Source organism: Pseudopipra pipra, chromosome 4 (assembly GCF_036250125.1).
Source record: "Pseudopipra pipra isolate bDixPip1 chromosome 4, bDixPip1.hap1, whole genome shotgun sequence".
NCBI classification, from domain to species: Eukaryota; Metazoa; Chordata; class Aves; order Passeriformes; family Pipridae; genus Pseudopipra; species Pseudopipra pipra.
The window spans coordinates 49,192,253-49,207,072 of NC_087552.1; the positions used below are offsets into that span (position 1 = coordinate 49,192,253).

At 41.6% G+C, this 14,820-nt stretch overlaps 1 protein-coding gene across 2 annotated transcripts; it reads left to right on the forward strand.

Annotated features, from left to right (window-relative positions):
* Positions 1-92: 92 nt before the first annotated feature.
* Positions 93-14,820, forward strand: OCIAD2 (OCIA domain containing 2). Of its 2 annotated transcripts, none has more exons than XM_064653989.1 (8): positions 93-231; positions 3,453-3,577; positions 6,023-6,116; positions 6,922-6,975; positions 9,798-9,845; positions 10,855-10,960; positions 12,121-12,207; positions 14,608-14,820. In XM_064653989.1, exons 2-7 carry the CDS (start codon positions 3,518-3,520, stop codon positions 12,200-12,202), a joined length of 444 nt encoding a protein of 147 aa, XP_064510059.1. In that variant the 5' UTR covers positions 93-231; positions 3,453-3,517; the 3' UTR covers positions 12,203-12,207; positions 14,608-14,820. The 2 variants fall into 2 exon arrangements, with proteins under 2 accessions (XP_064510059.1, XP_064510058.1); XM_064653988.1 differs by having other exon boundaries at positions 145-231; positions 3,450-3,577.

Consider the following 14,820-nt stretch of genomic DNA (forward strand, 5'->3'; position numbering starts at 1 on the left):
GGCTGGTCCCTGCGGCCGGCGGCCGGGAGGTGGCGGTGGAGCCCGGCAGCGAGACCGGGAGGTGGCGGTGGGTCGGCGCTGCTCCAGGGAAGCCGAGGCAGGCGCGGGGCGTAGCCGGTCCCCGCCCGGCCATGGCTCCGATACAGCCGGGCCCCCTTCAGTCTTCCGGGGCTGGCCGGGCCGGGCCGGGCCGGGCCACTTCCTTCCGCTTTCTCTGGCGGCCGGAGAAAGGTAAGCGCTGCTTGGGACCGATGGAGCGCTATCCTCCTGCCTTCTCTGCCGGAGGGGCTGAGCTCCGCGGGGCCAGATTTCTCCGGCGTCGCGGCGGGGGCAGGCCGGGTGTGTCTCTCGGCAGCCGGCCCGGGGCAGGCGACGGCTCATGTGGGGCATTTCCTGCCAGCGCCGGGCCCCTCGCCCCTTGTCCCAGCGCCGGGGACGGGCCCCCTCAATTCAGAAAGGACATTGAGGTGCTGCAGCGTGTCCAAAGAAGGGGAGCGAGGCTGGTGAGGGGACTAGAGCACAAGTTCTGTGAGGAGCGGCTGAGCGAGCTTAGATCGTTCAACCTGGAGAAGAGGAGGCTCAGGGGAGACCTTACCACTCTCTACAACTACCTGACAGGAGACTGCAGCCAGGTGGGGCTTGGCCCCTTCTCCCAGGCAACTAGTGACAGGACAAGAGGAAATGGCCTCAAGCTGCGCCAGGAGAGGTTTAGGTTGGACATCAGGAAGAATTTCTCCACAGAAAGGGTGATTAGACATTGGAATGGGCTGCCCAGGGAGGTGGCTGAGTCACCATCCCTGGAGGTGTTTAAGGAAGGACTGGACGGGGCACTTGGTGCCGTGATCTAGTTGATATGTTGGTGATCAGTCAAAGGTTGGACTCGATGATCTCAGAGGTCTTTTCCAACCTAAATGATTCTGTGATGCACTGAAAGCAATACCCTGTGCTGGCCGGGTGTGCTGTACCCAGGGTGAGGGCACTGAGCAGCTACTGCGGAGGCACGGCCAGACAAATGTGGAGCGTTCCTCTGCTCCCTGCTGTGGGCACAGGTGCTGGTAGGGAGCTTTTCGTTGAAGACCTAGTGCAGCTGCTCTATAGACTCTCATTGAAATAAGAGCCTGGATTTAAAACAAAGAGCCAGTTCAGAGGGGTGTGAAACATCATGGTGAATCTTCCCCCGTTCTTCACAACAGACACAGTCCTCAAAGCACCTTTCTGAAGTCCTGATGAGTTGTCTCAGTGATGAGTGGTGCTTGCCTTGGGCAGATGTCCAGTGTTCGCTGCAGATCACAGTCCGCTGCAGGCACCAGTTAACACATGCAGTTTTGGCTCCCACCTTCTCTCCCAAGTAACCCTATTATGTCATCACCATTCCTGTTTGGAAGGAGGGGTCTTGCTGTAAACGGAGTATGTGAAGTTGACAATTCTCACACTTGAAAAACTTAGCTATCTTCTTGGATACTGCTTCTTTATCATCCAGTTAGAAGTACTGAAACCATGAGATCTTTCAGGAGCCTGATGTTAGCCTTTTCTTCTGTAGATGAATAAATGATCCATAGGTATTTCAGTTAAACAGAAGAATCACATCTTTGAGAATTCTTCTTAAGGCAGCTTAGAGAATATACAGTTAATTGTTACACTAAGAATTACATATGTAAGTTGAGAAAACAGTAATAAGTATTACAGAAAGTTACAAGAAAGCTACATTTCTTTAGTAGGTTAATGCAAATAAAGTTATTTTTTGGGATGATGGTTGTCTTTCCGAGACATAGGGCCTCAAAATACTGGAACACTTTTACATTCCTCAGTCTACTAAGTATGAATATTAATAATTCAGTTACATAGTATTTTGATGACCTTAACTTTGTTTCATTCTTGCCAGTGTAGCTTTCAGCTTTCATCCCATGTGGGAGATGTACCAGGAGGCTGCTTAAAGGGTTAAATATTTTTGAGATTCTTTGTTATGTTGAAGCAGTAGCATAGTTGAATAACTTATGATTCAGGAGAAATGTATGCTGAAGACAATACAGGAGGTAAATGGCAAGCTTCAAATTTTTATAATCTTAGCTTATACTCCTTTGTTTTTTTTCTTTTGGTTTATTTTATTTATTTTTCTCCAGTGACTCAGCTTTTTTATCCTTGTGAAAAAGATAAGCACTTTAAATCTATTGCAGCAGTTAGAAACTGTTTCCAGTGATTATTTTTATGCAACCATCTACACAAGTAGGTTTTGTGAGTAGATAAGAAAGCAAATAAGAATAAAAAAATTTGATTGATCTTTGCTTGACACAAACCTCTTTAAAGTTTTATGCATTTTTCTCATCTTCTATGTCCTTTTTTGCATTAAGTGACGAGAGACTGATGGAAATGAAATTGCTCTCAGATTGAGGCAGACAATGTAGAGCTGTGAGCTTTCCTGATATTATGTCTATTTTCAAACCTAAGTTTTTTCAAAGACACAGTGGTCACTGTCATTTTTGCAGGTATCTGAGAATAAAGTGAAAATTGGTGTGAATGCAATAGTTAATTGACTTTTTTTTTACCAAGGGAAGAGAGGAGGTAGTGTTGCTTCTGTTCCATTATTTAAGCTTTACTGTCTGAATATATAGCGTGTGTGAAGCAGACATTGTTTGAACTTTATAGCTGTGTAACTGACTCCAAGATAAGTGCAGAAAGTGGTTTATATGGTAATATTATGAATGCAAAAAAAAATTAGGTTATTAAATTGTTGCTTGTCATTTCTGTTTAACTCTGCCCTTCACAGTCTTTAGCCTTGCTCAGTGCCACCATTCTCAGAGAGTACTTTTGGGAAAGAAGCAGTGCCTATATGTTGATAAATAAAATGCCAGACCATGCAGCAAAGTGCTGGGTAAAAATCACAGTTTAGAAATAAATGGGATTCCTTCTTGCTTTTCCCTAGTATCCCAATTCTCAGGCATGGAAGATTGCAACTCTAAAACTCTTTGGAATCTATTTATGCTTCTAGATTCATTTTTTTAAGGGTGTTTGTAACTGGATAGTGTTTTTTGGAAAAATGCAAATGTGGTTTGCAGTAAGCTTGCCTTGTGGGTCCCATGTAATCCAGATTTTAGATGACAGCAGTGAGGATTGAAGCAGTGCAGTAATTCTGGACAGCACACTAAAGAAGCTATTTTTTTGACCTGCATTAAAAATTAGAAAGGTTTTAGATGACTTGCTCACTGAGCATGCTGTGTTAGGTCATGATTCAACATGTAGTTGTAGTTCCCCACCCTCCCTGTTTGAGTTGGGTTACACAGAACTCTGTGTTGCTGATAAGTGATACACTGTGCTGTGAACTGCATATCAGGTGACTGGATGTTCTCTGCTATCAAAAATACACTCCTTTCAACTTGGTCATTTTTATTTCTAGATGAACATTGAACTTACAGTATCAGTATGATAGTTTGTTCTTTTACCTTTGTACATAGCAGAAAGAGAAGTAGCCGAGCATAAAACGCGGAGCTTCTGGTGAACAAGGAGTACAAGGAAAGAGACAATGTCTTCGGAAGCAGTCCAAGAGAAAAGTCAGACACCTCCAATAAAGCAATCTAAATGGGTAAGCTGGGTTTCCTCCCTTTTATTTTGATTCTATTGCTAGTGAATAACTGGGATTTTGCCTCAATTGCTTTTATTGAAGACAGAAACAGATGTCTGTTAGGTTAAGCATATAAATGAAGAGAAGAAGGGCTATGTGTTATTTTTCCAGGTTCACTATGCTCAGAGGGATAGGAGTTGTGAGTCTTAAGGTTAAAGCCCTGATTTCTGCTATGTTAGTTAAACTAGTTATGAACTGGCAGAGCCATAGTGTGTGAGTACAGGGCCAGTATAACCCATCCCCATCAAGCTGTGCATGTGTATGTCTGAGTATTCAGAAGGGGAGAAGGGAACAGTACTGCACAAAAATCTGCCCTCCAGCTGTACAGAAGATGAGCATTTTCCTCTGATGGAGAAATCGAGGAATTTAAATGTGGTATGACCTTGTTGCTAATCAGTCTTTACCAAAGGGCAGCGAAAGTGTTTTTTTTTTTTCTTTTCTGCAAGGAAAGGGGACCTTGGAGTCTTGAGTGACAGCAAGGCAGCGAGGGCTGGGACCTCAGGGATAAGGAGCGCAGTCCCACAGTACCCAAAATAGAGGAGGAGAGCAGATCCAATGATGTTGACCAGGGACAGCCTACAGTCAGTTCAGTGATTGGCAGGCCATTCCATAGGAATAAGGCAAGTCTTATGGTACGCCAGAAGATGAAGTTAGCAAGGCAAGGTAAGGATCTTCATGGTAAAGGGCCAGGTACAGGCCCTACAACACAGTAAGGGAAGGGCCTGTGCTTATATGCAGCTCCTGAGCTGAAGGGCAGAGGCCTTGGGCAAAGCTTCTTGCAGCTCTTTCTCCCAGCTTTGCTGTTTTCACAGCAACCTGATTCAGTGTTACACAACTGTGCCATGTTAGGGCTGACTTTAAACCCAAGCAACTAAACCCCTGGCAGGGTGTGTATGGAGGCAGAAAGATTGCAAAGCCTGTTGGTGCACGTAGGGCCCTGACACTCATTTCCTTACCTTTCACTCAGCCTGTTTGGACTTTACTCTATTTGATGTGACTTTGCTCTGAAACCAGTTTGGAGTGGTTCTCTACGGTCTGGGGTGGAGTCATTTCTGTACTGTTTATCCAAGCAGAACTACCATTAACTTCCTTAGGAGCAGTGCTTGAAGAAGGACTGAGATATTAATTAGCTAAAATATGAAACCCGTGGTTGTGGCCAATAAATGCATTTCATTATTATGGTTACAAAATCATGGATCAGTCAAGCATAAAATGAGATAGAATCCTGTAAGAGATGAATGTGCCCTTTTTCCCAAGGCACTGCTTGTTCTGTGATGTTTGCTTTTAGGAAAAAGTATGTTTGTAGATGTGATGTTTTTACAGAAAAATGTTAAAATTTCAATTAACTTAATGACAACTCCTTCTTTCCCCAGCTTTTCTTGCTGAGCACATCATAAGATATGAAATATCCCTTGGGTCAGTTGGGGTCCACTGTCCCAGCTATGTCCCCTCCCAAATTCTTGTGCACCCCCAGCCCATTTGCTGGTGGGGCAGCCTGAGAAACAGAAAAGGTCTTCACTCTGCGTAAGCATTGCTCAGCAGTAGCTAAACAACCTTGTATTACCAACACTGGTTTGGTCAAATCCAAAACCTAGCACCATACCAGTTACTATGGAGAAAATAAACTCTTTCCCAGTCCAAACCAGTACACCCATATGTTTCAGATGTCCAGTAATGATACTGCAAGTGCTAACACTCATAAAGTCTTTTCTTAAAGAAAAATAATCTACTTCTACCTGCATGTCAATACCCTGGATGGTAGAATGCAGGAGAGAATACTGGCACTTTTTTCTCACAATCAAAATGGGGAAAAAAAGAGCTACTGTTAACCTAAAAGGAGTCTGTTGGTGAGATAATTATTATAAGGGTGAAGCCAGTGTAATTGAGTTCAGTTAATGCCATGAATACATTTACACTGCTCAGAAAGTTCTGCAAGTGGGGAATCTGGTGGAGTTTATGTTGACCCTCTTCTGAATACTTGGAAAATCTGCTCTTACTGAACTTCAGTTGACTTCTGTATGGGGCAGAATTTCATTTTTGGAAACTGCCACTCTGCCTTTATTTCCTGTCATTACTTTCCCAGAAAGATGAGGTGGCTCATGAGAATGAAATGACTAGCAGAAATAAAGCAATATGCTTCTGGGGTAAGCAGCAGCTGAGCTATTTTAGGAAAACAGACCAACAGGGTGAGTGGTTTTAACATAAAACCTGTGTAGTTCTTTCTGTGTCTGTATTGGGGTATCAAGTATTTCATCACACTGCCTAGAACAGAATAAGGAGTTTTGCTTGGTTGGTTGTTTTTTGCATTGTATTGTACATGGGTTTTTTAAAATAATTTATCTTCTTTGTTTTTTTTTCTTCCTGTGCAATTAAGTTCAGTAAACTAATCCAGGTTTATGCTTTCAGCCAATGTTCTTTTGCCCCACCTCCCAAATTCAAGATGCTGGAGAATTTGCAAGGATCCGTAAGGAATGCAAACAGGAAAGTTTCTGGTACAGAGGTGGGTGATCCAAAGTTATTCTTACCACACTGAGAATGACTTCTTGATGTACATATGCAAAACTGACTGCAAAATGCTTTTTTGTCAGAATATTGTTGTGGGCTAACTCTGTTAGGTTAAGTTAAGCATTGTGTTATTATAGAGTTAATTGAATTATTTGCATAATGATTGTAAGTAAGGGTGGTTGAATTAAACTCTTGTTTAATATGAACTTTCTTTAACAATTGTAGAGTTAGTTCTATTCTTGAGGTCCATTAATACAACCACCTTAGGAATGTTTTACTTTGTTATGTACTTATTCTTGCCTTTGAATGGAAAGCAGGCATGGCTATGTGTCTTGGATTTGTGACATTCTTCAGGTATTAGGACAACTGAAAGATTAGTTACTCAGTGTTTTAGTGCCTTTTAAGTCCACCACGTCAGTTTGTATCTAAATTACGTATTTTCTGAATGGAGAATACTGAAAAGGATTTCAGCATTTCATCGGCGCTGCTGACATTTCTAGTGCTGCAGTAGTGAGAGGAGTTATTCAGATTATGGAAACTATTATTTAATAAGTATACATAATGCATTAGCTCCAGATACAACATGGCTGATGTCTGGCACTGTGTGAGCACATTCTTGCTTTGAAGAGAATGTAATCTGAATGAACATATGTAATAAGTGATTAGGACAGTAGGCAAAGTTAATGTAATGTGTTTAACATTAGAAACATATAAAACATGTAACGTATAAGAGAGTAAAGTATTTACCAAATACAAATTTTGGCTGATACCAGCTACTCACCTCCTTTTTATTTTCACAGCTCTTCCTTTGTCTCTCGGGAGCATGCTTGTCACCCAGGGGCTAATCTCAAAAGGTAAAGATAAAAAAGTACATTATTAAAGTGCTGTTTTTCAAGATCAATATTCCTCTTACTCATCACCATCATTGTTAGAGTGATTTGATCATTATATATGCGTTGCCACAGTCATTCTTTTGAAAGAGCATGGACTGAAAACTGAATTTGCAAATCCAAAGACTGGTGGCTGGATTCTGTCACCATGATCACATGCATTTGAGTAGAGTCTTCACTGGGGCAAACTGTAAGACAGGTTATTGTACAGCCTGAGCAGAGGCATCAGAATCAGTACTGTAGCTCTAACTGTTGGCTTATTTGAAAAATGCTGGCAATATTCTTACAGTGACCATGTACCAATATGACTACGAAAAAAAGAGTCTGAACGCTTCTCTGTCCTTTAGCGCAGTCCTAATCACGGCCGGCAGGGGGCGCTGTTGGATCGCTGGAGGTGCAGGGCCTGCAGTTCTCTGTGTTGGCCTGCAGGGGGCGCTGTTGGGCTCTGGCGGTCACCACGTGGGAAGAGGGGTCTGGGGGGTGGTCTCGGGTCGCGGGAGAGCCCGAAAAGAAAATGGGGACCCTTCCCCCAATGGAAGAAGGGGGAAAGGAAAACAGTCCACCCCCCACGGAACTCACTGTTGAGATGGTGTCTCAAGGCTCCTCCTTTTCTCCAAGTGAGCGCGCAACTCTCCGATGAAAACCCAGTAGGTCCCGGCTGGAGTCACGAGGCTGCGTGCGAGCCGACCGAGGCCGGTGGTCCGGCCTCACCAGGACGAAAAGCCAGAAAGACCGGCTTCCAGGCCTTTTCTCCAAAAATGCCCGCACAAAGACCCCCATCTTGGTCCCAGAGAGAGAAACCAGCAAAACTGCCCTCTCCCTTCGGAGAAGAGCCCAGCAAACCCCTCCCCCAAATCTCCTCCCCTCTCCCCCCAGCCTCTGATGGGCCATCCATTAGGAAGGTTCTTTTGTAAAGCTAATCGCCCCCCCCCTTTCCATTCAAACTCTGTCTTTCCTACAGGGGGAAGAAAAATTCCCCCCCTCGGATTTCTAACCTATAACACTGTTGGCTTATTTGAAAAATGCTGGCAATGTTTTTACAGTGACCGTGTACCAATATGACTACAGCTTTGATGCAAAGGGACAGGGAATACTGCCAAAGTGAGGAGATGGAGAGCTTTTTATAGTGATGGCTTGTGATCTGCAGACTAACACAAAAGATAATTGTATTCTGTTTATGTGGTGGATGAACCTGGTTCTACACATGGCACCTTGAGTTTCCCTGCTGGAGGTCTTGGCTACTTATAAGTTTGAGGTTAGCCTTTGGGTAAGGAGCGAAGGGCATCCACCCTGAAGAATGCTAAGATGGATATATCCCACAGGAGCAAGTAAGACAGTCCTTCAGCCTGCATCAGCAGCTGGTTACAGCAGGAGAAGAAAAAAATCGTAGGACCTGAAGCAAGAAGCAGGGCTATTAAAGATGGGTGGTAGGAGACAGCAAATGGAGGTGGTGGAAATGGCTCATCCATTTCTCACTGTGTGTGGTTGCAAGCCCCTTGTTTTGTTCCAGCCACTTAACCTAAAATCTCAGCAATACCGCAAGAGGCTGACGTGGGTTCCCTATTGCATCCTTAATGTATGAGCTTGTAGGCAGACAAGGGAGGGAAGGAGCAAGGGAGAGTATGTCAGAGAAGGCAAAGGATTACATTAAAAAAAGGTTGAGCAGCGATAGGAAGGGCTCTGGGGTTGTTTCAGTAGCTACACCCTCTGGCACCTGGTACTCTTCTCAGTTTCTGTTCATTGTACTTGAATGTTTCTGATTAGCTGTGAGATAACAAATGGCCTTATTAAATAATCATTACTGTGTGTCAACAATTGGAGGGGAGGGTTGATTGGAAACAAACAACACTTTTGTTCCTCCTGCCCCAAGAGACCCAGTTTAAAATTACATAGATGCCAGTGTGCAAAGGCCCTTGTGCTTAACATAGGCTGAATGCTCCTCTGTCTAAAGACTCCTTTTTTATGGCTGCACACAGTACCCTGCCTCTAGAAGAAACTGGAGCTTCTAAGCCTCATTATTACTGTCTGAATGCACATAACAGTGCAACCAGTGTTCACTTCCCTTCCCTTTGCCATGGTAATCTTGCTGTGTGGAGCCCTCTTCCACAGCATGGCACTCCTCTGCCAGATACATAGCTCTCGAAGGAATACTGGTTCCACCTCCTCAGGTTAACTGGGGGAAGATGGATTTTGGTGAAAAAGCTAAAGATAATTTTTTTATTTTCTAGTTTGGCACACTATTCTTCTCTGAAAGGCCAAAATGTATGATCTTTCCTCTCCAGAGGAGCAGGCTAGCTACCAGTGGTACAGTTTTAATCCATAGCCACAGAAAACTACTGAAGAACGGTCTTGTCATACTTATTGCAGCACAGGGAGCTGGATCTGAGTAAGGGATTTAATTTCACTATTATATTTTCAGGTTTGGTTTGTGCTGAAACATAAGCCACCACCATCTCTTTCTCCTGCAGTGCTACAGGTGTCACCAGTGGCAGATGTGCTGTTTTCATGTTATTTTACACTCTGCACTCCTGCCTGAACTGAATCCTGCAAAGTCCAGATCCTTTTCCTCCTGTGACTCTAGGCCTGCCTCAAAACACCTGCACTAGGAAATAGCGGAATGGAAAGTGCACTGATGTTCTGAAATCTGAGTTAGTGGACTTCTAAGGTTTTCATACAGTCTTCATCTTGAGCAATGCAAAAGCTCATAGGAGGAGTACTGCCTTGGTTTTTAGTGCTGGTGAGTTCCTCAAGTGAATAAGTTTGCTGACTATTTCCTTTTATTGTAGGCATTTTCTCAGCAAGCCCAAGATTTGGTCCATATCCCAAGATGGCAAGTAAGTTGTACCCAATTCTGAAAGGAAAGTTTATTTACAGGCAATGTGCAGACCGTTGATGCATCTCTCTGAATTTCTTTCCAAACTCTTCCTCTTTTGGAATTTATGAGATGTTACCCCAGCACTTTAGGAAATCAGAATTCTAATGTGTTTAAAAATAAATGTATGAAACAAGACTGTTTAAATGTAAACACTTCCAATAGCAGCTTATATGTACTTAATACAACCTTTCAAATTCCTAAAAACTCCAGTCTCAGCTTTGCTTTATAAATTATGTCAGCCTCAGTGATCAGCTGTGCTTAGCACAGCTTATGGTATTAAGGCATCATGTTACTATAATATATAAAATAGTATGTTCCTTTGGTTAGTATGCTCATTTGGTTCATCTCAGCTGTCTAATTCATAAACATGGATTGATAAAGAAAACAAATAAAAGCATGGAAATTGTACTGTACAGTGATGTGGCTCTTAGATAGCAAGAAATGAAATCGATTCCTTCTTCAGCAGAAACTCAGCAGGAACTTGAGGATGTTGAAGTAGTCTTTTATTCTGACTCTGTAAGGAGTGAAAGCCACAATGTGATAGTGTGGCAGACTGATGTTCTAGCTTCTTAGAAGTCCAGAGAAGTCGGTGTTAAAAGTATGATCATTAGAAATAAACAATGGTGTGCAAACAAGGGCAATTAGTGCTGACATTGTGAATTAATTTTACTGTGGGCTGTCTCTACAATCTGTTCTTCTAAATATTATATCCTTTTTCTGGATGCAGGAATATTATACCCTTTTCCTGTATGCATTGTTTTGGACCAGTTGCTATCTCTCCCGCTAGGTAGCCAGTTTTCAGTAGTTGTTGAAATCATGCCTGTAATCCCTGTATAACTTCACATGTGTTTGTGACATGTTTTAAGAAGGCATGTGACATACAATGTGTCATGTGATTAAAATGAGCTAATAGCAGACTCCTGATTTAAGCCCTTGTATTAGCAATGTTTTGTTATCTCTCTTTATAGTTGCTGGTGTCTTAGGTTTTGCTATTGGAAAGATATCCTACTTTGGAGAATGCCAAAAAAAGTTTGAGAAAAGTGGTATTGCACCATTTGGTCCACAACGAAAAAGGTTTGTGCTTATTTAAAGTATTTGATCAAAATAGTCTAAAACACAGTAAAAATTATATGCAGCAAGACTTGGAATTTAAATTCTGTGATCAGGTCATGAGGTACTACTCAAAGTCTTAGGCTATATATGGCAGTATTAGAAACTACTATATATTCTTCAGAAAATGCAAATTAAACTCAGTGTTATTAGGATATGATTTAAATTAAATTACTGTACTTTAATGTATGATGTGACAACAGTTATTAGTTCTCTTTTCATCTAGCATCATACTGCTAAGGTTATCCATGTTATCACTTCAGCTTTTTGAGTCTTCCTTTAGACCAGTAGGCCAAATATGCTTACAATTTTTTTTACAGTGTCCTTGTATTTTAACAACAATTTCAGTCTCAACCCATATTCCAACCTCCTCCTCTGTGGCTTTGCCTAACTTCATCCTGTCATGCCAAATCATGAAAAGCACAAACTGCAAGGGTATTTTTTTCTACTTTGCAACCCTAACCATAGGATAGATCTCAATGGTTGACTTCTGTCACCTGGTACCTCCATATTTTAGTCATTGTTCACATAAAGTGCTCCTTCCCATCAAATCATTCTCTGACTTCCTTCCAAGCTCCTCCTTCAACTGCCTGTACTACTTTGCATTCTCAGTACGGCTTCTGGTATGCACCTTTCACATGCAAAATACGTTTCCAAAGATCCTATCCACAAAATCATTAGCCTCTGTCTTTCCACATCTTTTCCCCAGACCAGCATGAGCTTTTATGCTTATAAAAATGCCTGACTGATAGTGGGAAGCTTCATCACTGTTCATCTATTTCTCTACTTGCATTTTCCCCCCACGTAACAAAGCTATTACTTTCCTCACTTGGTATTACACAAAATGGCTATTCATCCCTCTTTTGTGTTAGACATCTTGCTCCTTGCTTGGTTTGCTCATAAGTACAATGGCAAGGACTGCCTTTTCCTGCACAGAAAATCCTGTTATATTTTGGCAATTGCTGGAAGGGGATTAACACTAATTAATAGGGGTTTATTGGCTGGTTTATTTAGATGTCATCTTTTGCAGTTTATGTCAAGAACTTTTGCCTTTGTGCTATTTGGTTGTATTAGAAGAAGTCCAGCAACATTCTTCAATATTTTATTTGCTTTCAATATTTTAGGCACTGCCATCATGTTTGCAAGGAATGTAAAGCTAAAGTGGGATCGAGTGAGAAAGAAGGTTCAATTCCTTCAGCATCTTAGTCCAGGTAGGCAACCTTGAAATTTAAAATGAATTCTCATGTTATTTTCCATGTTGAGTGGTATTCTTCTTTGAAACCTTTGAACAATATAGTGAAAATCATGGATTTTAATAATGGATTAAAATTTGAGCATTACTCAAGGAAATATTATTTATTCTGTGGTTTCTAATTAAATTTGTTTCTTAACTTTTAGCTTACATACATTTCATGCTAGTTTTAAATCCCCCATTTCTGAGGAATTTTTGCTTTAGCTGTAGCAGGGTGTTGCTTATTCACCTAAGTGGAATTAATTTGGACAACTGCTTGTATGAAAACAAATATAACTCCTCTTAATTTCAAACTTTATTTAAGAATCAAATAATTATGGATTATATTGATGTTTAAAAGCGCATTGAGATATTCAGAACTAAAAGCAGACAAGTTGGGTGTGGGTTTGTTTATTTGAGGGGGGTGGAGGTGGGTTTTTTGCATCCAGTACTAAAGTTCAGCTAGAGCTTTAGTGGGGTAGTATAAAAGTGGGGGGGGAAGGGACACGGCTCACGTGGTGTTCTCACCCCAGAAAGGGAAAGTTAAAGTTCCCTTTGCGAAAAAGGAGGATTTAGAGGGTGCAAGGTAGAGGCACTTGTACTCTGTCTATGAAAAACAGGCCAGCAGCTGGGCTTTTTAAGAACATTTTCACACTTTCTGCTTGTGGTAAGCTGGCCTACATTTCTCACAGGCAGGTGAATGTGTGAAAGTGTTTGCAAATAGCTTGGCTGCCTGCAAGAGAGGAGAGCAGAGGGCTTGTTTGAAATCTTGCCATGTTAGTTTGTGTAGCTCGGAACAGAAGTCTGATGCAGCAATTGTTGGATTGAGTCTGGCATATATTATGTAGGAATTTAGTCAAGGATATTGATAATGGTCCCTTTCTTAATCTAAAGTGCTTGCCTGCAGACAGCCTATAAGGAGGAGTATCCTATCAGAACCTGTTTACTTACCCAGAAGAGAGATTTAGATGGATTTTTACTATGCAACAATACATTATGGCAGTGAGGATTGTCCTGAAAGAAGCCATTAGAATAAAGTCCTGGTTTTAAACAATTTTGTTACTGCTTGAGTGTTTTATATCACGTGCTGCAAGTGCTCAGCACTGGCAGAAAATGCAGTTTGGCTTAGCCTCACCTAAAAGGGTTGCTGCCAAAAGGTGCAGCATGTCTTTTGTGCCAGCTGTAGAAATCATGAAGCAAATTGGTGTGCCAGATCAGCTCACTGCTCCATGTGAGGAAAGGGGTAAAAAAGCCCCCAAACCTTTCTGAAAGGTTTCTTGCTAGTGCCAGTGTGAAGGAGGGAGTGAGCCAGACTTAGATAACTGTGAATGAATGATACCCTCAATCCATCAGCAGTTGTGAACCTAATTAAGCCCTTGCATTACTGTGCTGATTAAGTGCTTTTGAAGATTTTCTCTTAAATAAATGCTTATGTAGGCCACTGTCCTCACCTGTTTCAAATAGGGAGCCCAAAGCATATTTCATTGAAGACAGTCACATACTGGCAATTACCTGTGTAGTGGAATCAAATGTATATGGTGGGAATTACCTCTGCTGTTTGTCAGAGCTGCAGCTTGCTGAACCTTAACTCCAAACATATTTTCTTTTTCAACCTTCCACTGTGAGCTGACAATATTTATCTCGTGTATGAGTACCAATTAGCTGTTAAATAAATTGCAGATTGTCTCAAATACAAAGGAGTATTGCAGCTGTAAGAGGGGAAGAATGCAGGATGCCACAGGCCCCTCTCTTTGTTTTCCTCCTGGAATTTCTGCTGTGGAACCTGTTTCCTGTTCCAGCTCACATGTTCATCAAAGACCTTGATTGCTGCACTTTTTAACAGCAACTTAGGTCTTCTTGTTTGGTTTTTAAAAGGGCTTGAAAGCTTAGTCAGAAACTTAGTCCAAAACCAAATGTAAGGCAAGTGTATTTCTTTGAAGTTTTAATTGCTGGAAGGAAAGAGCCATTATATTTGGACCAGTTTGGTATTTTGAATTTGCCAGAAATCAGTTTTGATGGACAGGTTTTAGAAACTTAGGAAAAGAAATACTGTAAGCATTGTGTTGTTTTCTGTATTGTTAAACCTCTTTTATGTTCAAGTAAAAATTCTTAATTTATCATGCTGTGCTCCAAAAAGGTACAGAGACCCTACTGAGCACATCTTGCCACTATCCATGCTAAGCATATGGTACAAGCTCTGGCAATGCCTAGGAGGACCACCCAGATAAAATTATACTCATGTTTATGCGTCCAAAGGTTATGTCATTTATCCTCAGGGACTTCGGAGCATTCTCAGAGAAATCACCAAGAAGCTGCACATTTGTCATTGAAAGCAAGGTGCCATTCAGCTAAATAATGGGTCCTTTTATTCCATTTACAGATGTGGTGAAGACGATAAAGATCTTACGGACCAGCTTCTTTCAAGGCACTTTTCTGTAGAGAAGAAATAATAATTTGGTGATTCTATGACTTTGGTTTGGTGTAAATTGACTTAACTTCAAGTAGTTGCATATTGTAAAATAGTTCTATCCATGCTAAATACCAGTTTCTTGTAATGCACTTTTTGAAATACACTCCTCTCTTCTCAACATGA

Bases quoted from the DNA above. Each gene is read 5' to 3' on its own strand.
- OCIAD2 (XM_064653989.1), top strand. From the start codon at position 3,518: ATGTCTTCGGAAGCAGTCCAAGAGAAAAGTCAGACACCTCCAATAAAG. The intron at 3,578-6,022 runs GTAAGCTGGGTT...TTATGCTTTCAG, and splicing joins CAATAAAGCAATCTAAATGG to CCAATGTTCTTTTGCCCCAC. The intron at 6,117-6,921 runs GTGGGTGATCCA...TTATTTTCACAG, and splicing joins GGAAAGTTTCTGGTACAGAG to CTCTTCCTTTGTCTCTCGGG.